General features: G+C 35.9%; 2 protein-coding genes across 2 annotated transcripts; both read left to right on the top strand.

Moving 5' to 3' along the window:
• Window positions 1-1,817: 1,817 nt before the first annotated feature.
• vps16 (VPS16 core subunit of CORVET and HOPS complexes) lies at window positions 1,818-13,251 on the top strand. Its single transcript, XM_084129723.1, has 22 exons — window positions 1,818-2,042; window positions 3,255-3,343; window positions 3,453-3,544; window positions 4,722-4,850; window positions 4,965-5,109; window positions 5,226-5,341; window positions 6,360-6,482; window positions 6,699-6,754; window positions 6,861-7,045; window positions 7,402-7,478; window positions 7,681-7,812; window positions 7,923-8,086; window positions 8,233-8,341; window positions 9,382-9,516; window positions 9,614-9,722; window positions 9,820-9,917; window positions 10,575-10,679; window positions 10,931-11,008; window positions 11,153-11,322; window positions 11,877-11,973; window positions 12,050-12,153; window positions 12,666-13,251. Exons 1-22 carry the CDS (start codon window positions 1,993-1,995, stop codon window positions 12,808-12,810), a joined length of 2,508 nt encoding a protein of 835 aa, XP_083985849.1. The 5' UTR covers window positions 1,818-1,992; the 3' UTR covers window positions 12,811-13,251.
• A 965-nt stretch (window positions 13,252-14,216) lies between these two features.
• Window positions 14,217-20,522, top strand: rgn (regucalcin). Its single transcript, XM_084129562.1, has 7 exons — window positions 14,217-14,360; window positions 15,542-15,707; window positions 15,932-16,117; window positions 17,251-17,457; window positions 17,558-17,689; window positions 19,257-19,411; window positions 19,501-20,522. Exons 2-7 carry the CDS (start codon window positions 15,545-15,547, stop codon window positions 19,549-19,551), a joined length of 894 nt encoding a protein of 297 aa, XP_083985688.1. The 5' UTR covers window positions 14,217-14,360; window positions 15,542-15,544; the 3' UTR covers window positions 19,552-20,522.
• The last annotated feature ends 785 nt before the right edge of the window (window positions 20,523-21,307 follow it).

Here is a 21,307-nt window from a genome sequence, read left to right as displayed (position 1 = left end):
GAGTCAGTGATATTAGATTGTGTATGTATTTTTATTGTACTTACCCTGTAATTACATGGAACAAAAGGGTAACAAACACCACTTACCCTGTAACTACATGGAACAAGAGTATATTTCCCAGTATTTAAAAAAATTGCAATAGTTATAGCTTTACTTGCCTTGAAACATGTAAGCCCAAACTTAAACATCTGCACTTTTGCTATAAAAACAACAACAACAACAACAACTGTATAAATACATAGATATGTACAATTTATAAAGCCTATACAGTATGTATTAGTACACCATTATTTCCTAAATTGCTCCCAAATGTAAAATTGTTGTATCATAAGTACCTCTCAGTTCTATAATACTTACAGCATAAATAATTTTTAATTTTCCTGGTTGTTACCCCTTTATTCCTCAAACTATTCCCTTATACTTACATGCAAATACTTTAGGTAACGTTACATTATAATTACTGAAAGTTACGCTGTGAATTCTTCTTAATTATGCAGTAGCCTACTTTCTGGGCTGTAATCTAAAGCGTTACCTAAGCATCAGTCTACTGCACCAGCACTGGAGTCACACACAATCCCTCTCTAACTCACACTCAGGAGCACTAATGGTTGTTTCAACTTCTCCAGAATCAACACAAAGTTTGCTTGCACTGATGTTTATATGATTCAATGTATATGATATTTTGTAATGTGGCTAATTTTTATTTTTATTTATTTATTATTATTATTATTGTTGTTTTTAAGCCCCCAACCACACACATCCTAGATAGAATTAACAATAAGGTATACCAAATTAAATCAAAATCAAAATAATAAAAATGACAGCATAATCTATTTTTAAAGTAAACATCAATAAATAGAACGTATTTATACGTTCGTATTTATACGTACGTATTTATACGATCTACGATATACGTAGTCTATCTATATGTAGGCTATTATTGTCAATAAACGTTTTATCCTTTAGCTAATTTGTTTTGTGCTCTTTGATGACAAAAATACTCCCAGTGGTCTAATTTGATTGACAGTTAAATAGTCAACCCCCAACCTCACAAGACAAGAGCATAATTATAGCAAGACTGCTTTTGTATTTTAACAATGATGCGATTTTGAGACGCTCAACAGCGGCACGTTATCTCCCACCACAAAAGTCCTAATGATTACAGCCTGCTACATTCTAGCTGAATGAGGTTGCATTTCAAAGAGATCCATTCAATGCAAAAACAAAAAAGACAATAGCTAAGCCCAGACTGGTTCCTGATGTTATGTATGTTTGAGCCAACACACCTGCGGCATTCTTCTGTCCATTCCTGGATCAAACAACACAACAGGTGTTCATATCAGGTGTGGTGCAGCTGGAGAGATGTGGCGTGTGGAGGAGCAGCGACACCATGTGGTAAACCGTAAATCATTAGTCATTGCGCGGCAAATTGCTGTTGAATGAGGTTTTCTTCCTCCAGAGGTGCATGGGATTTCAAGGAAGCGCTTTTTAATAATTGTTAAGTGGTAATTGTCCTACAAATCGTCTTGTAATGTAATGTAATGACCCGTTTTTACCAGCGCTGAGAAAAGTAACATACCACGTCCACGTGACAACGCAGTCTACGTGCTTCTGCTTCACTAGCAGAATGGACAATAATATTTACATAAATAACTGCACAGAGAAACTTATAGCTTAATTTAAAAAGTATGATTTTGTAATACATGATAAATTATATAATAAAATAATAAAATAAATAAGCATTTAGAAACCGCATCGAAGCCCCTTCAGTGAACGCTATTGTAGTGCCACTTCCAAAACACTGGAAGGCGCCAAACACAGACGCTAGTCTCTGATCAACGGCATCACAGAAAAAGAAGAAGATGATAGGAAGAGATGGGCGAGGGAGAATGAAATAAACAACACAATAAAAATAATCAATCATAATGCAGCGCTCACTCGGACAATTATCATAAACTTAAAGACTGCAACGTTTCATCAGGAGAGGAGGTCATGGCGTTTGTCACAGCGAACTGGAACCCTTTGGGCGAGGCTTTTTACAGGTAAATAACAGAACAGCTTAATCATTCTGCTTATTAAAGGGTGCAGAATATGAGTGTATGAAACCATTACCCTGCACAGATGATCAACCTGCTCATTTAGGTACAGTGGAGCTTTTAAACGGGACGTTTGTAGTTTGTTATGAGTTGTCACTTGGGTCATGTGACAGCTGTCATGAGTGGCAGTGAATTAGTTAGCAGCACAACTGCCTGTTTCCTCAAAATGTGTTTAGGCCACTGTTCTCAACAAATACCTGAGTTTTCTTGATATATAATCTAACTGTAATCATATTGGTCTGATCATAGTTATTTTATTCATATTTTATGGGCACCACGAAAATGAAGGCAATGCAACTGCAGTCAAAAACGATGCTTTTCATTTACTTTTTTTTTCATGCAAATTATCAGACTTCTGCAACAATGATATAATCAATGTGTTAAAAAAATACATTTCGGTTTATAAAAAGTTTATATGTTTTATATGAACAGATTAGTATATATGAATTTGCAGTGCCCGCATTTAAAAGCTGTTTAATTAAATGTTTGACAGAAATCTCAACTTCCACTAGACCTTTTATTAAATATATACTGAATTATTTATTAATGTAATGGTTAATTACTTACTAATTTATTATTCAATTTATGTGACCATGTTCAAAACAAGTTCTTTATTATAATATCCTTTTTTTGAACTTTATGTACTGCAATAGTGACCGTATTGTTTGAACTTAATAGGAAAAAGTCCTGAAGTTTCCATTCGATAGCCTTCCATCCACTGCATTGAAAACACTGACGTTTCCTAAAGATATTTATTTATAAGAAGCAATGTAAAAAATAAATCACATTCAGTTGATGATTGAAAAATATTGTCCATGCTTTTTAACTTATAATATGTTTTTGAACTCTAATGTTGTCAGCCAAAAACCCAGACATTTGTCACTGAAATGATATGTTTAGTGGATGGCAGGATCTCTGCTTTAAAGTATATTAAAAATGTGCCATGTTTGATCTCAGAGAAATTGACTAAAAACAAATGTCCTCTACAGAGGACAAAACCCCAAGGAGGTTTCCCTGAAAGCATGGGTTGTGCTTAACTAGGCAAAGGTATTAGCCTGGCTTCGTGTTGTCCAGCAAAGCAGTCATAGCAGGTACTGTTATGCTTTTATTTTTAACCCTGTTCACCTCCCCCTTCTTTGCTTTTTTTTCCTGAAACAGAAAGATTGAATTGTATGAGATGGGCTGGAATCTGAAAGATGGTCTGAGAGAGTGTCTGGTCGCTGCAGCTCCATATGGGGGTCCCATCGGTGAGTTTTGGGTGAGATCAGCCCAGCTGAATGTTGTTGAGTAAGATTATATCTCAGCACATAGTTATTTTGTGAAACTCAAAAAGAATGACATTTCTTTCTCTACCAGCTCTCCTAAAGGGGCGCATCCGACGCTCTCCCAGTGCCAGACCTCAGTTAGAGATCTACTCTTCCTCAGGACTGCCTCTGGCCAGTTTTCCAGTAAGAGCACACAGTGGCACAGCAGGGATGCATGATTAATCAAAATAAAACAGAAATCACGATGTGGCTGTGTGCGATTTATCAAACTGCAAAGGATGCGACTATACAGTATATGCGCTGTGTGTTTCGAAGTGAAGCATGGCACTGTGTTCTTGCACAGTTTTCCACCAGCGGCTCAGAGCGGCTCGGTTTGCATTAAATGCTTCTCCACATGAACTCCATCTCTGCATCTGCTCTGAGTTTTGGTCACTTTAACGTGCACTTGGGAATGCAACATGCGCCCACCTTCTTCCTACACTACTTGCCATTAATTTTGTAATGACAACAGTATTGTTAGAATTTAATAGGTTTAATATTGTTAATTGTTTACCACATTGACTTATGGCATCTTCCCAACATATACTGTACACTACGTCCTGATATTTCCATTCAGTGAATGTTTGGGGAAAATGTAATGAGAAGCACTTATCAACAAAAGAGAAGCAAAAAATATATTTTTAGTTATTATTATTATTATTATATTGTTATTTTTCTTAAATACACATTTTTTTATTTTACATTGACATATTATAATAGTAATTTAGTAATACTTCACAATAAGGTTCTATACTTCACATTAGTTAACTACCTTAGTTAACATGAACTAAGAATGAACAATACTTCTTCAGCATTTATTAATATTAGTTCATATTAATTTCAATATTTACTAATACATTATTAAAATAAAATTAACAAATGAATAAACAATGAGCAGCTGTATTTGTATTAACTAACATTAACAAAGATTAATAAATAATGTAACAAATGTATTGCTCGTTGAAAGTTCATGTTAGTTAGTACATTAATTAATGTTAACTAATGAACTTTATTGTAAAGTGTTACTGTTTTTACTTAGTAATTTTTAAATGTGTATTTATTAATAATAATTAATATTATTAATATTATTACTATCATTTCATTGTCATTGTGCAGCACTACAAACAAGCAAGACACAAACACAGCAAACCTGGAATTTTTTTAATTAGCATTTTGAATTGCAGTCACAGTTTTTATAAGAAAAATCGCAATTAGATTTTTTCCACAAATCGTGTGCATTGACTATGAGTTAATAAAAATACTGCTTTTATAAACAGAAATGCTGTATAGTAACCTCTCTCTCTTTCTTTGTGTGTCTCAGTGGAAGAGTGGAGTGGTGAAGCAGTTGGGCTGGACTGTGACCGATGACCTCTTGTGTGTTCAGGAGGATGGCACTGTGCTTGTCTATGATCTCTTTGGTGGCTTTAAGAGACACTTCAGCATGGGCAATGTAAGAATGCACACGGTTTCAAAAGGATGCATCCATGATTCAATACTAATAACGCATTACTTCTTTAAATCAGTACTGATTTATGACTGAGCCATAGCATTGATTCTCTCACAGGAAGTTTCTCAGAGTCAAGTGCTGGACACCAAGATTTTCCATTCGCCGTATGGGACAGGAGTGGCCATATTGACAGGTGCCTTGCGATTCACTTTGGCTACGAATATTGACGACATAAAACTGAGGCGGTTACCTGAAGTTCCAGGTAAATAATGCATTATTTGTGCTATTATAATAATACATAATTCCACGTGGGTCTGTAAGCGAGGGTTGAGGTTTCTAACCCTGAATGGTCGTTCTTTTTTTTTCTTTTTTTTTCAGGTCTACAGGGGGCGCCCTCATGCTGGGCAGTCCTGACTCAGGACAGGCAATGTAAAGTGCTGGTGGCTAATGAAACTCAACTGTTCATCTTAGACAATACAGCCTGCACACCTGTGGTAAAGAACACTCACACACACTCAGACTACACAGATATTCCTCACTTTCAGACAATCTCACTCACTGCAACAGAAACATAGGAGGGCATCATAGGCAGCTGTATTCTGAAATGTCATGTTTCATATTATATAAATAAAAAATAGTTTAAGAGCCAAGGTCCAAAAGCATTCAACAGTCACTCTAGAGCTACTTGGTGTATATTGGAATACTGTGCATTAAACTTCAAATGTATTGTGTTTCATATAATACTGTTCAAAAGTTTGGGGTTTGTTATTCAACAAAGATACATTCAGTTGATCAAAAGTGACAGTAAATACATTAATAATGTTACAAAAAAAATCTACTTCAAATAAATGCTGCTTTTGAACTTTTTATTCATCAAAGAATCCTGAAAAAACGTATCACGATTTCCATAAATATTAAACATTACAACTGTTTTCAACATTGATGATGTTAACAGATTTTTCTTGAGCACCAAATCAGCTTATCAGCATATGAAGGATCATGTGACACTGAATACTGGAATAATGATGCTGAAGTTCTGCTTTACATCACAGGAATAAATTACATTTTTAAATATATTTTAATAAAAAGCATTTTAAATTGGAATAATATTTCACAATATTACAGTGTTTACTGTAGTTTCGATTATATAAATGCAGACTTGGTGAGCATAAGAGGCTTCTATGCGAAACATTAAAAAATCATTTTAAATTTTATTACATGCTTCATGGAATGAGTAGTTTGTTACCGCATAGAAAATGTCATTCTTTTTGTCCCAAATCAAAATAATGTATAATGTGATTTATTTTGGACCTGGTTAGTTTAGTCAAAGGTTTAAAACTCTTTATTGAGAAACTAGTAGTCACAGTGGCATGACACAAAAGTAGAGTTCGTACCCAAAAAGTGCAATTTGGAATCGGACTCTGGTTCAGATCAAGCATTCAAACTAAATGTGAAAACAGCCAATGTTAAATTGGGTAAATAATGTTTGTATTTGTGGTGTGCGTGTGTCAGACTCCTCCAGGTCTTTCTCCAGAAGCATCCAGTATAGTTCACATATGTGTCTCATTCAGTTATAAGTATCTGGCACTCATCACTGACTCTGGCCATGTGTGGATGGGCACGTCCAACCTAAAGGTAAGTGAAATCCAGCAATATCACTTCAATGTATTTTATGGACCTGTAAATGCTGGTCATAATTTTAGCAACTTGTCTTTAGTAAATGTTTTTCAATCAGTTAATTTCTCTCTTCGCTTTAATTGATAAGTTAATTAGTTAATTACTTGGTCTTAAGTGTTAATTACAGTCTTAATACTTTTGCACAACAAAGCACAACAATGTTGTCTTGTGCAGGAGAAACTCAGCGAGGTGGACACCAAAATCAAAACTCCCCCCAAACAGATGGCCTGGTATGACATCATTTTACACTTTGCTTGATTTATGTATATTTTGTATATGCTATATTTTTACTCCCATTTAGTTTTAAGGACAAGTTTGTAATGTTTTTTCTTGCAGGTGTCGCAGGCCCAAGAGTCAGCAGCCATCAGCGGTGGTCATGTGGGATGGGCTTCTCCTAGTAGTGGGAGAGTCTAAAGAAACAATTAAGTACCACCTGGACGATGAATCGATTCTGGTGCCGGAGCTGGACGGGGTCCGGATCATCAGTGGAACGCACCATGAGCTTCTGCAAGAGGTCCCAGGTTAGAAGATGTATAGAGAAAAATGTATACTACTGTTTAAAAGTTTGGGGTCGGGAGGATTTTTATATGTTTTTAATATGTCATGTATTCCTGTGATGGCAAAGCTGATTTTTCAGTAGCCATTACACCAGTTTTCAATGTCACATGATCCTTCAGAAATCATTCTGATATGCTGACTGGTTGCATAGAATAGAAATATTTTGTAACATTATAATACTGTCACATTTATGCATCTTTCACCAAAAAAAAAAAACTTACTGACCTCAAACTTTTGAAAGGTTTTGTATAATGAATGGTGCAATGCTCTACGTCCCACTAGCCCACGAGTGATTTGATTTTCCCATGATTCTCTGCAGGTGCATGTGAGGAGATCTTTAAAATTGCCTCAATGGCTCCTGGAGCATTACTGCTAGAGGCACACAAAGAATATGAGGTAAGACACAGTGACTATGTTGGATACACATTAAAAATTGACATGGTGTCTTCACAGTGAAAAATGTTAAAAGTTTCTTAATACATAATAGATGGATAATCTATTAGGACAGGAGGTTTCAGTTTTGCCAACATAAAAAGGTCTTAATGGTGAAAGCTAATTACAACAGGTATGTTATGTCTGATGGCTTTTGTGTGTGCAGAAAGAGAGTCAGAAGGCAGATGAGTATCTGAGAGAGATTAAAGAGCAGAGTCTGCTGAGCGAGGCAGTGAGGCAGTGTGTGGAGGCCGCTGGACATGAACATGAACCCGAGACTCAGAAAACACTCCTGAGGGTGAGCCACACCGGCTGAATGTTGCGGGAAGAGAGACCTTTCATTTACAGAAGGAATGACACTAAACATGGGTTTATGATGTATCTCCCTCTCTCTTGTTCTCCCTGCAGGCGGCTTCATTTGGGAAGTGCTTCTTGAGTAATTTTCCTCCAGAGCAGTTTGTCAGCATGTGTAGAGACCTGCGGGTGTTGAATGCAGTACGAGACTATACCGTGGGCATTCCTCTCACCCACACTCAGTTCAAACAGATGACCCTACAGGTGCTCATCGACAGGTGAGATGATTTCAGGCAGAACAGGTGTCTGCTTCCATTGCCGGGATCTGTTTTTGTGATTACTTCCTTCGAAATGATTCAAGTTTTAAAATGAATGTAACAAAGCAGATTATTCATCTTAAGTCATGGCTCTTTCTCTGTCTCAGACTGGTGTATCGTAAACTCTATCCGCTGGCTATTGAGGTTTGTCGCTATCTAAAGACTCCAGAATATCAGGGAGTGAGCCGAGTACTCAAACACTGGGCCTGCTACAAGGTGTGTGTGTGTGTGTGCGCTTTTTTATTATGCTTTTGAAGGATCTCTGAAAATATCCCTGTAAAAGTTGAAAAACACAGTTGTGATGTCCTCACTAATAAAAAAAAGTATGCAAAAATAATGCATTTATTAAAAGCTACTAATGCCAGAAGATGCCTGTAAGCAGTTGGTTTGGCTTTATGGGTTAATCTGAGAACCATAAAACATTTTTCATTTACTACCTATTTTACATGTGTATGACAATGAGAGATAATTATTGAAGACTGAGTAAATGCCATTTATGAAGAACAGATTTCATGTTTTTATTCCAAGTTAATGAATTGAATGTTATTATTTAATTTATTTAGTTATTTTAATATTCAATGTTAATATGAATAACAACAATCAATATGGTATAATATTATATATTGTATTTATATGTATTAAATTATATTTAATATATATTATATATTTAATATTATATTTGTTTGGGTATATATATATATATATATATATATATATATATATATATATACAAAAGTGACACTAAATACATTAATAATGTTACAAAAAAATTCTACTTCAAATGCTGTTCTTTCAAACTTTCTATTCATCAAAGAATACTGAAAACATAAAACATTAAGCAGCACAACTGTTTTCAAAATTGAGTTTTGCCATCACATTTTAAATAGAAAATGGCTATTTTAAATTGTGATAATATTTACAATATTACAGTTTTTGCTGTCTTTTTAATCAAATAAATGTAGCCTTTGTGAGCATAATTGTGTCCTCTTTTGAAATCTCCATTCATTATAACATTAATTTCTCCTGTTGATTTATGAGTTTTATAAAACCACAGACATCAAGGGTTTTCACAGCTGTTGTTTACAGAACCAGAGCACATTTGCAGATGCAGACGGCTTTCTTTGCACTTGTTAAAACTTGTATGACATTTCGGTCCGGTCTGAGAGGTTTCGATGCAACACAAGGAAGCTTGTTAGAGAAGTACCTATCAAGTGAAGCCCTACAAAAGTTTGTTTCCTTTGTGCGTGTTTACGTAGGTCCAGCAGAAGGAGGAATCAGATGAAGTCATAGCAAAAGCTGTGAGTGTGAAGCTAGCTGATGCTGCAGGAATCTCCTACTCTGAAATCGCCACTAAAGCATATGAGAGTGGACGCACAGAGCTCGCCATTAAGGTACATGCATGCACAGACCATGTACTAATAAAGACAGAATTATTATTAACTGATATTATGAGTTGTCAGTCAGTTTGTGTTGATCTCTGTCGTTCAGTTGTTGGAGTTTGAACCTCGCTCTGGTGAGCAGGTCCCACTGTTGTTAAAAATGAAGAAGAGTCCTCTGGCTTTGAGCAAAGCCATTGAGAGTGGAGATACAGACCTCGGTAAAAACACATTCACATCCACTTTTCAAAACTTTCTTAATTGACTACTGGATACATCGAGATGGTTTACCTACCCACATGTTTTCTTGTATGCTAGTGTACACAGTGGTCATGTACCTGAAGAATGAGCTGAACAGAGGAGACTTCTTCATGATGTTGAGGAACCAACCTGTGGCTCTGAGCCTTTACAGACAGGTACAAACTATGACACACACACACACACACACCCTGCTGCAGCAGACCTGAGAACCATAGCCATATTTATGACGAGGATCATACTGTAACTAACCTATTTAATAATTATAAGCTAAGGATGTAAATGTGACAAATGCCTACAATGAAATCTCATTGGTCCAAACCACTCTGCTCATAGCTCATAGCTCTGCTCATTAAACATCAGATCTCTTCTGATTGGCTATGATTTTGTTACTTTATTTACATGTCACTTTCAGAGACAGAACCATTACTACTGCCTATTTAGGACAATTTTTCAACAAGACAATTCATGTCAGCTCTTATATAGCCACAGTGTTGTTATTGTTAACTAAAACTTTTAGGGTTTTTTTATTGAAATAAAATCAAATTTTAATACCATATGGAAAAAAACTTAAACTAGAAATGTTGCCTTGACAAATACCTGAAATAAGCTAAATAAAGCTAATTAGAAATATTTAAAAAAAATAATAATAATAATAAAAGACAACATACAACATTTCTAAAGCTTAAAATAAAAATGAAGCTGAAAATATACAAATAAAAGCTAGAAAATATACCAATAAAAGCTAGTTAGATAATGTTCATGCATTGTATTCTGCATTTTTAAACCTTAATTGTTTGTTATGTCTGTTTTAGTTCTGTAAACATCAGGAGCAGGATACACTTAAAGATCTTTTCAATCAAGATGATGATCATGAAGAACTTGGCAATTTCTACGTAAAGGCCAGCTATAAAGAGAAGGTAGGCGCTTACAAATCTTTACAGCAGCTTTAGTTTTTTCCTCATTTTTTCTCACTTACATGATTTGAATGACAAAAGTGCTTTAAAGAAATTATGATGGCTCCATTTCCACAAATTGGTGAGGTTTGTCGTCTTTGCTTTCCACCTTAATTATTTCATACACTAATGGTAGTTGTATTAGTATGTTGTGCAGATTTATTTTGTTACTAAGAACACAAATGTAATGTGTGTGTGTGTTTGTGTAATTGCAGAGACTGGAAGCTCGGATCGCTCTTTTACAAAGTGCGGTGGACGAGTACTACAAAGCCAAGAATGAATTTTCTGCCAAGGTGAAGACCTCAGCCTCTTCTGATACAGGCAGATTAACAGCCTGGGTCAGAGTTTATTGTCTGTGTAGCCAGAACATTACATCTGTGTATTATCAAGAGGAATTCTAGCCTTTCTCTCTCTATCTTCTTTTTTCTCTCTCTCAGGCCACAGAAGACGAGATGCGTCTGCTGCGGTTTCAGAGGAAGCTAGAGGAAGAGAAGGGTGAGCCGCTCGTGGGATTCCCTCTTCATGAGACTATGACCATGCTTCTGTCTGTGGGACTGCACAAACACGCCGAACAACTTTACAAAGACTTCAGAGTGCCTGACAAGAGGTGTGCCTTCTAACTATAGTTTCACTCACAGGATTTGTAGTTTGTCTTTCCCACTGGCGGCGTTGAAAACCTTGACACATATCTGAGTGCAACTGCTTTTTAAACAAGAAAAAAGGTAGGGTGGGACTTGATTTTGTCCATGGGGAATTGATTGGATGGTTGTGGTTTGCTATTGCTGTGATCTCATTTGAGTGACAGGTTGTCAATTGGTTCTTTCGGACGGTTCGTTTTAATGACGGTTCAAAAAACGATTCACCAGTTCGCTTATGTAATCCCATTTTGATTTAATGTTGACTTTAAATACTGCAGTTGTAATGCAACCTATTAAAAATAATATTTGCTGTCAGGGGGGTAACCTGGGTATATGAGTGTAATCCAAATGAACGGTTCAAATGTAAACATCTGATTCAGCAAGTGGTAATAAATGTGTCATCTCTGGGGGGAAAAAATAAATATATATACTATATATATCTTTTTCAATGCTTGTCTCTAAATAAAGATTAATATAATGTGAATGTCATGATGATACGAGTGAAGGTGTTTCTTATTATCAGGTTCTGGTGGCTGAAGTTGAAGGCTTTGGCTGAGAAGGAGGACTGGGAAGAGCTGGAGAAATTTGCCAAAAGCAAAAAGTCTCCTATTGGATATCTGGTAACTAATGTCCTGTTGATCTGTCTTAGAGTTATTGTTGTGAATTAATCTTACTTCTGTCTTTCTTGGATTACAGCCGTTTGTTGAGGTGTGTATTAAACACCACAACAAATATGAAGCCAAGAAATATGTCTCTAAAGTCACACCTGAGCAGAAGGTCAAAGCTCACCTTGCAGTGGGGTAAGGTTTCGTTTACAGCTAATATAGTTATCATTATATTTATATTTATAGTTGTCGTCATTCTTTGTGTAAACTGGTCTTTATTCAGCGAGGACGCATTCAATTGATCAAAAATTACAGTAAAGACATATATTAAGGTACAAACTATTTATATTTGAGGAAAATGCTGCAAATAATCCTAAGAAAATTATCATGGTTTCCACAAAAAAAAAGTATATATATTAAGCACCACAACTGTTGATAATAATAAGAAATGTTACCAAATGCTATCAAATCAACAAATTACATTTTAAAATGTTTTCAAATAGAAAACAGCTCTTTTAAATTGTTATGATGTTTCACAATATTACTGTTTTTACTGTATTTTTGATCAAGTAAATGCAGCTGTGGTGAGCATAAGAGACGTCTTTCAAAAATAAAAAATTCTTAATGACCCCAAACTTTAGAATTTGAGTGTACATTAGTTCATGAATAAGACAAAGAGCCACTGTATAATATTCTCTGTCACTCAGGGATGTGGAAGGTGCCGCAGAGGCTGCCATCGAGAGGCGTAGTGAATCCGAGATCAGTACTGTTCTGTCACGCTGCTCATCCACCACTGATCATCTTCTGATGGAACGCCTCAACCGCGCTAAAGCAACTGCTGCCAAAAAGTGAGCCTGTCCACTTCTGCCTCGCTCAACTCAACTGCATTTGCTGCCAAACAGTGAACCCCTGTGCACCGCAAAGAAGCACGCAGCAGAATTTGCTTTCGACAGTGTAAACAACTCCTGGTGTAATGGAACATTTTCATGAAAATTCTGCACAATCAAAGAAAATGTCCTCGGTGAACGCACAGAGAAAAAGACAGACAGCAAGAAAACTTGCATGTCAGCATTTTATGTTTTTCTGCCTCTGTCGGGCAGCTAGAAGCAGTTCCCATCTTGCACTTCACTGTAAACCTTAACCTTTGTACCTACAGTTGCATTATGAACCATTGTGTTTGTCTTAGAATTATACTGTCATTGATCATATGCCTGTGTTCTGTAGAGATTATCTGACTCTATGAATATAACAAAACATTTGTTATTTTAATTAAACCATGATTGTCTACCAAAATGTGTTCGATGGAATGTTTGCACCTAAATCACACAGTTAGGGAAGCCCATTTCTGCCACATAAGAAAAAAAAAAAACATGCTTTGGTAAATCTTAAAAATGACATACTAAGTCATAATTATGAAAAAGTCGATATGACATGCTAAATTGAAATTATGAGGTAAAAAGATGGAATTTTGACATGCAATAAAAATTCATAATTATAGGATAAAAAGTCAAAAATATGACACTGAGTAGAAAAAGTAGAAATTTTGTCTGTCACTACAAATGGCTTATTACTGTACATATGTCAATTTCTATACAAAATGCTGTCAAAATTATGACATATTAAGCCAGTTATGACTAAATCATAAAAGATTTAAAAGCCAAAAATAAGGGATAGTTGGTTTCTGTCAGAATTGTGATTTTATGTAATCGTTTACTTTTTAAGTCATATTTTATGTCATTAATATCTATTTATTTTTTAATGTATTTTAAGTAATGACTTGTAATAATGTCATAGCATTTAATGTTATAATGGCTGATAAAGTTATATTTACATGGACATCTGGAGTGTGTGCTAAAAGTGAGAGTTATCTGCTGAAAATAGTTTAGTTTGTTAACTTTGTTTTCCTTGATGTTTGCTTCATTAAGCAGTGTCTAAGGTAAAGGTTGTTTCAGGACATCATAATACTGTTGTGCTTTAGGTCATGTCGTCCATAAAAGTCATATTTTCGACTATTTCACAATTTCTACTTTTTGTGTCATAAAAAGTTCTCTTAGATTTCAATTTCTTATATGACTTTGTCAATTTCGACATTTTTTCATAATTATTTTCAAAAGCATGCTTTTTTTGGCGAAAATGGGCTATACACTTTTGGTTCTGGTCTCTAATGTTTTTTTTTTCCACAGTCACGATTTCCTCTCATGCCCAAAGATTGAGAGACGGGTCAAACTCCTCTCATTTGCACTTTTATCCAGATTTTGGGACGCATTTCTAAGTGTGACCGCAGAGGACGCTCTCTTTCACTCACTCTTACATTCAGATCACATACATGCGGAAACCTTGCGAAGTGCGAAACTACTTCAAGAACACCGATCAGAGAGGAAGAGAGAATATAAGTTAAAAAGGTACGACAACACAAAAGTTTTAGTTGTTTGCAGGCGAGGTCGCATGACTTCTTTATCACGTGGTTTTGTAGTTCAGCTCTTCCACAAAATGTGCTGATTTCTCCAGTTCTGATTGTTTTGTTGGTGTTTCACTATATCTAACGTTACAAAAGAAACATTGTGGCGGCGTCTGTCTTACAAATTTCGTATGTTTACCATGCACGCAGCCTTATTTTGTTTCAAAAATCAGTTTTAAGATAAGAGAATTAGTTTCTAGTGCGTTTCCAGTATTTTGACAGTTCGTTTGTAGACACGAGCGTGTTACACAACGACAAATTGTGATTGAGCAAATAATTTGTAACATCATGCATATGCATAAATGCATGCATGCTGCTTTTCACATTTTCATTTAAAGGTATAGCGGAGGATCTTTCCGAATTTTAGATAAGACCCGCCCTCTCCACTTTTTGAAAAGTTTGATTGATTCACCAGAATGATTGACAATTAGGAGGACCAATAGTATAGGCATTCCACCCGGAAGTAAAAAAATCCTCCGCTATACCTTTAACATAAAATTATTTCGTTAATAAGTGTCAAATGAATGATCGATATGATTATGGACAACTACAGCTTAGTTAACACTGCAACATACATACTTGTTACACATTTATTTAAAGCTCATGATTGAATTTATTGAGGTTCTGTGTTGGTGATCCATATTAAATGTAGGCTATTTTTTAAATACTAAATGTTCACAATGTATATTATTAATAAGTGATTAACAAACAATTCTATAATTCTAAATGGTAGTGGTAGTATGGCGCTGTCAGTTTCATCAGTGCTTGTTTGGCTCAACCAATGGCGTGGGTTTGGGGCGGAGCAACATGTTTGCTCGACCAATGGCAGATGAGGGCAGTGTTCTGGTGAAACCGGTTTGACAACAGTTCATTAGTGCAATTCCATTTGGTGCCAATAATGGCGCAGAAATTTAACACGTCATCTTCTACAGATCAGAAGTTCATGAACACAAGATGAATATCATGAGAGTTTGATTAATATCTATTTATTTTTTAATGTATTTTAAGTAATGACTTGTAATAATGTCATAGCATTTAATTTTATAATGGCTGATAATGTCTAAGGTAAAGGTTGTTCAGGACATCATATAGGCTACTTAAATGAACTATACTTGTGTGCTTTAGGTCATGTCGTCCATAAAAGTCGAATGTGTTATCAAAGAAAAGACTGAAGTCGGTGAGAGCCCAGTCTGGGAGGAGAAGGACTCCACTTTGTTGTATGTTGATATTACGGGTCAAAGGGTCAGCCGGTGGAACTCTCTGACCAGACAAATAGAGAGTATTGCCACAGGTAAGCCTGAAGACAAGTTCAGTGTGGGCTGCATTTTCACTTTCAATGAACTTGGTGAATATGCAACCAAATTTATACCTCAGTTGCCACTTTAAATGTACTGTATTCGATGTTATCGGCTTGCATTTTATTCAAAGATGCATTAGACATTGGTTCAAGAGGGATTAGCTTGTTTTAATGTTATTGTAGTTTATACTCTAATGCCATATCTTGTCTCTGCACAGAGAAACTTGTAGGCTCTGTGGTTCCACGCCAGGCGGGTGGTTACGTCATCGCGGAGGGAACTCGGTTTGCCTTTGTTGACTGGGTAAAGCGTTCAATTACAGCTGTTGCCAATGTCAACGACAAGGAAAAACCAAACACCCGCTTCAATGATGGAAAAGTAGATCCAGCTGGCAGGTTTTTTGCAGGTATTGCAGAAATGACATTTTACTCTGCATATGTAAACTATAAGAAAATGTAAAACTTGTGAGTGTTATTTTGTGACAGTAGTAGTTCTGCATTGTATATTTTCAGTGTAACTTACAGAAGCTAATAATTAAATAGTTTCTGATAGAATTTAAAGGGATAGTCTAACCAAAAATGAAAATTGTCATCATTTACTTATCCTCATGTCGTTCCAAACCTGTATGCGTTTCTTTCATCTGCTGAACACAGAGGAAGAAAGAAATATTTTGAAGAGTGTTGCTAACTAATGCCAGTTTCAGGCACCACGATATCAGCCCGATTTTGGCACGACCCGTTTGACATATGGTGTCGTGGTGATTCGTAAACGACAATGGGTGTCGTGTCGCAAGTCGTTTTATCTTGTATGGTGTGTCATAGTGGACGACAACCGACGTGTCACAATATCAGGACAGAAAGACAAGCATGTTTAATTTTTTTTGTCGGTCCTCCACGACGAGTTCCGTCGTATCTGTGACATTGACCAATAGGAGTACAGAAGCTTTTCCACACACAGCTTTCAAACATGGCGAACCGAAAGAGAGACGATGGTATTGGTGCTGCTATGTGGAATTATGCAATGGAGGATACTGGAATTAGCATTAGGCTAGTGCAACCATTGTTTGTTTATGCTCTTGTTTCCAGAAGTCAATGGCTAGATCCGCCTTCTCGATGACATCATGTACGTCGCTAAAGATGGCAAGCGATGATTGGTTGGGAAGCACTGTGTATTCTGACATGTTTCTTGACCATGACAAGAAATTAGGAGTCAAAATCGCATAATCTGACACAGTGACTATCGTAACCTATAAAAAATAATGTGTAGTCTAAACCTGGCATAAAACTTTTCCGCTCCCACTGACTTCCATTGTATGGACAAAAAATACAATGGAAGTCAATAGGAATCCAAACTTTTTTGGATTCAACAGGATATAAAATCTTCTTTTGTATTCAGCAGAAGGAAGAAATGCACACAGGTTTGCAACAACATGAGGATAAATAAATGATGACTATCTCTTTAATTCTGTACAGAAAATAAGCCAGTTGAATTAATCCCATTTGGACTGTGCCATTCCCACTTCTCCTTTACTGTGTCCAGGTACCATGTGTTTGGACATGAAGCCTGACGTGATGGATGCGGCGCTGTACACCCTCCATCCTGACCACTCTGTTGTCCAGCATTTTGACCAAGTGCACATCTCAAATGGTTTGGACTGGTCACTGGATCACCGCATCTTCTATTACATCGACAGTCTGGCGTTCAAGGTGGAGGCCTTCGATTACGACATCCAGACCGGAGGGCTGTGTGAGTTTGTTTTTCATTGGATGATGGTGGTCTTGATGTAAAAAACAAAATTGAGTTTTGTGGTTTTGTAAAATCTGTATTTTATTAATTTGTGTTTAAGCTAACCGCAGGATGGTTTACAAGATGGAGAAAGATGAAGGCATACCAGACGGGATGAGCATAGACACAGAGGGCAAACTGTGGGTCGCCTGCTTCAATGGAGGAAGAGTGCTGCGTATCGACCCACAAACAGGTGTGTGAGTTTGTAAAAGTGTATTAAATGCTTCTATAAGTATCATATAGCACAGGCAAAACAATAATTCAAAAACAAATGGTAAAATGTGTAATTTGTTGTCATTTTCAAAATTCACATGACTGTTATGTTTATGTTGTAGATCAAAATGTGAAAGTCTCTTAAAGCATGTTAACCTTAATTTCTCATAAATTGACCCATAAACCCAATAGGAAATTCCTAGGGAATAGGGAAGAAGCACAAGGCCTGCACACTAATTTGCCATCAAACTGACGTTCATGACAGAAAGATTCTCATATTCAAAGACATACACCTGACAAAATCACAAATATACACTACAGTTCAAAAGTTTGAGTATAATGTGATTTTATTCAGAAAGTACACATTAAATTGATCAAAAGTGATAGTAAAGACATTTATAATTTTACAAAACATTTCTATTTTTAATAAATGCTGTTCTTTTGAACTTTCTATTCATAAAAGAATCCTTAAAATGTATCATGGTTTCCACAAAAATATTTGATAATAAAAAAAATATTGATAAAAATAATAAATGTTACTTGAGCATCTAATGAAAATTCAGATTTACCCTCCCAGGAACAAATTACATTATAAAATATATTAAAATAGATAGCAGTAATAAATTGTAATAATATCTCATAATATTATATTTTTACTGTATTTTTGATCAAATAAATGCAGCCTTGATAGGCATAAAGGCCCTTGCACACTGAGTCCGAAATTCGCGTCCCAAATTTTCGCACGTTAAAAAATAAATACGACCTCACATTATGTCAATCACGCTTGTACACTGCCTCCGAAACTTTCGTCCGTCAAAAAAAAAATCGAATCAGGTTCGATTTTCTGTGTTTTTCGCATCCGTAGCAAGCATTTGAAATGGTGTTTTGACAATTCAGAGCCACCGAATCACGAAAGTGAAAAAACGACTCAGTGTGCAAGGGCCTTAAGAGAAACATTTTTGTTTAAAAAAATTTAATTGCCATAAAATCAGGTTCAAGTACCATAATTTTGCCATCTCATAAATAATGAAAGTTAGAATTATGAATAAAAATAGACTCACAAATTTTTCTTCTCTTCTGGGTTTTAAGGCCGGGACACACCAAGCTGACGGGTCGGACGTCAGGCTGTTTTTGAGCGTCAGTTGGTTTAGTTTTTCGGTGTGTTCCACACCATTGGCTCTAGTCGGATGCCGTCTGGGTTTTTTGGGCCGATTGAGAGAGAGAAGAGTCGGTAATCTGATTGGCTGTTCAGCTTAGCGAATAAGTCTGAATGAATAAAAGCGAAAGTGATGAAAGCGAGCAAAGAAGTCAAGACGGTACAGATAGAAGGCTGTTATAATTTTACATCATCCTATCTGAGCACTAGTTCTTTGACGTCAGCTTGGTGTTTAGGACTGACCATCTCTATACTAAAGACTAGTGTACACTATCAAGATCTTGCAAATGACTAACAGTCAATTAAATATAAATAGAACATCTAAATGAAAAACATGTACATGTTCTGGGGACGTCTAGGCTTTCAGTATTTAATGAACTTCCTCTCTCAGGCACACGGCTGCAGACAGTGAAACTACCCGCTGAGAAAACCACCTCATGCTGTTTTGGAGGGAAAGACTACAGTGATCTCTACGTCACCTCAGCGTATACAGGCATGGATTCAGATTCACTAGCTAAGCAACCTGAGGCCGGCTGCACTTTTAAGGTAGACGTCTCATTTCATATCATGCTTAAAGTTGCATGATATCACATCTGACACATAATGACACATTATATTCTTTATTCTTACTCCAGGTGTCTGGTTTAGGAGTGAAGGGCATCCCACCATATTCATACACTGGATGAAATCAAAGGAAAAAGTAATGTTAATGAAAACATGATCATTTTGCTGTCACTATACTACAACAATGTTCTAATTGTGCAATCAGTGATATAACTTTATATAATATTAGAAAACCTTGGCTCATTTCAGATGATTTAGGGTCCATTCATTCATTAGGGTCCAATGTATCAATTTTAAAAAAAATTTTAACTGACCTGCGTCTCATGTTTTTAACTGCAAAAACATGTTCTGTGTGAATGGCCCCTTAAAGCAGTTTGTCTTAATGACTAATATAAAAGATGAAATTGCATGGATTGTTTTAATCGTTTACATTAACTACAATAAGAGCAATCTGTGACTTTGTGCAAGGTTTAGGAAAAGATTGCAAGTGATGAATTTTTTAGGTAATTTTACTTGATGCTTGTAATGTATAATAACTATAAAATGAATGCTTGTTTAGCTGTGCTGCTGAAGGGAGTTACTCAATTAAGCCAAACAAGCATGACTTTAAAAATGTGATAACATGATTAACATTTTTAAATAATCTTAAATGTCACAATGACACACCATTCACAACCTATTTTATGTCCATAATCTATATTTCAGAGTACAACTGTATTCAGTGGAGGGGAAACATAGGGCAGGACTTTATTTTATCCACTGGGAGTTGATTGAATTGGAAAAGGTAGCTTTTATATAACAGAATGGTGGTTGGAGGGAAGAGGCTGAAAAGGAAGACATTCATGATGTCAGCTTGAAAAATCATTTCAGACCATGCATTAAAGGGATAGTTCACCCAAAAATGAAAATTCTGTCATCATTTTCTCACCCTCAAGTTGTTCCAAACTTGTATGTGTTTCTTACTTCTGTTGAACATAAAATAAGATATTTTGAAGAATGTTGATGGACAAACAGTTGATGGGTTCCACTGATTAAGAATACTAAGTCTTAGAATACTAAGATCTCTGAAATAAAGTTTTTTCAAGAGTTTAAAGAGGACTTTATGCTTTTTTACATTTCCAACTGCTGGTTGAGCATGAAAAGGGTTAAAAAACGCAAAAATGCAAAGAACTAAGTCCACTCCAAAGAGAGTTATTCTCTTATATTCTGAACGATTGTAGTTGGGTTTTCTGCAGGGAACGTACATGTACTTGTACACGTACTTGCTGTAATGGTAAGGGGCTTGACATTTCCGAAACACACTCGAAGCAGTTGACCAATCAGAACACACTGGTCCAGCCAACCAATGAGAGCACATTGTGCTTTTCAGATGGAGGAGCTTCATGGATACAGGAACTAAACAGAGCGTTACTGACAGACTGGAACAAATATGTGGGAAAAACAATTCTCATCATCCCTTCACTCTACCAGTGACTAATTTACATACAGTAGACAAACAATAAAGAACAGATGCAGATAAACAGATTTAATACTTTTGATGATTATTGCTATTTAATATTAGCTTAGATAAAATAATAGAAATTACCACTGTGCTGATTTTTGTTTTCATTTATGGATCAAGTTTCTTTTGAATATTCACTTTTATTTAATTCCCCTGAACAAGAACATAATTGAGTTTGTTTGCTAATCAAATTCAACAGGCTTAATGGAATATACCTTCTGTCCTAAGCCTCAAGTGGTACGTATCCTCTGATGTGTCATGACAACCATCTTTCACGGTTCTCATAAACTCATAAAATGTGAATTTAGCACTTTTTGAGTGTTACTCATAATGTGTCCATTTGATCCATAGAAGGACTGTTTGTTTCTTGTCTCAAC

The sequence above is a fragment of the Abramis brama genome (assembly GCF_963993115.1).
Source record: "Abramis brama genome assembly, chromosome: 11".
Classification (NCBI taxonomy): Eukaryota; Metazoa; Chordata; class Actinopteri; order Cypriniformes; family Leuciscidae; genus Abramis; species Abramis brama.
The sequence above is the reverse complement of the archived record's forward strand: the minus strand, read 5'-3'. Positions and strand labels throughout refer to the sequence as shown.

What these genes read in the sequence shown, in the direction of transcription:
- vps16 (XM_084129723.1), top strand. Translation starts at nt 1,993, where the DNA reads ATGGCGTTTGTCACAGCGAACTGGAACCCTTTGGGCGAGGCTTTTTAC. An exon ending in GCACAGAGCTCGCCATTAAG is followed by an intron (nt 9,517 to 9,613) that starts GTACATGCATGC and finishes TCTGTCGTTCAG; the next exon opens with TTGTTGGAGTTTGAACCTCG. An exon ending in AGTCTCCTATTGGATATCTG is followed by an intron (nt 11,974 to 12,049) that starts GTAACTAATGTC and finishes CTTGGATTACAG; the next exon opens with CCGTTTGTTGAGGTGTGTAT.
- rgn (XM_084129562.1), top strand. Translation starts at nt 15,545, where the DNA reads ATGTCGTCCATAAAAGTCGAATGTGTTATCAAAGAAAAGACTGAAGTC. An exon ending in AGCTGGCAGGTTTTTTGCAG is followed by an intron (nt 16,118 to 17,250) that starts GTATTGCAGAAA and finishes TACTGTGTCCAG; the next exon opens with GTACCATGTGTTTGGACATG. An exon ending in GCGTATCGACCCACAAACAG is followed by an intron (nt 17,690 to 19,256) that starts GTGTGTGAGTTT and finishes TTCCTCTCTCAG; the next exon opens with GCACACGGCTGCAGACAGTG.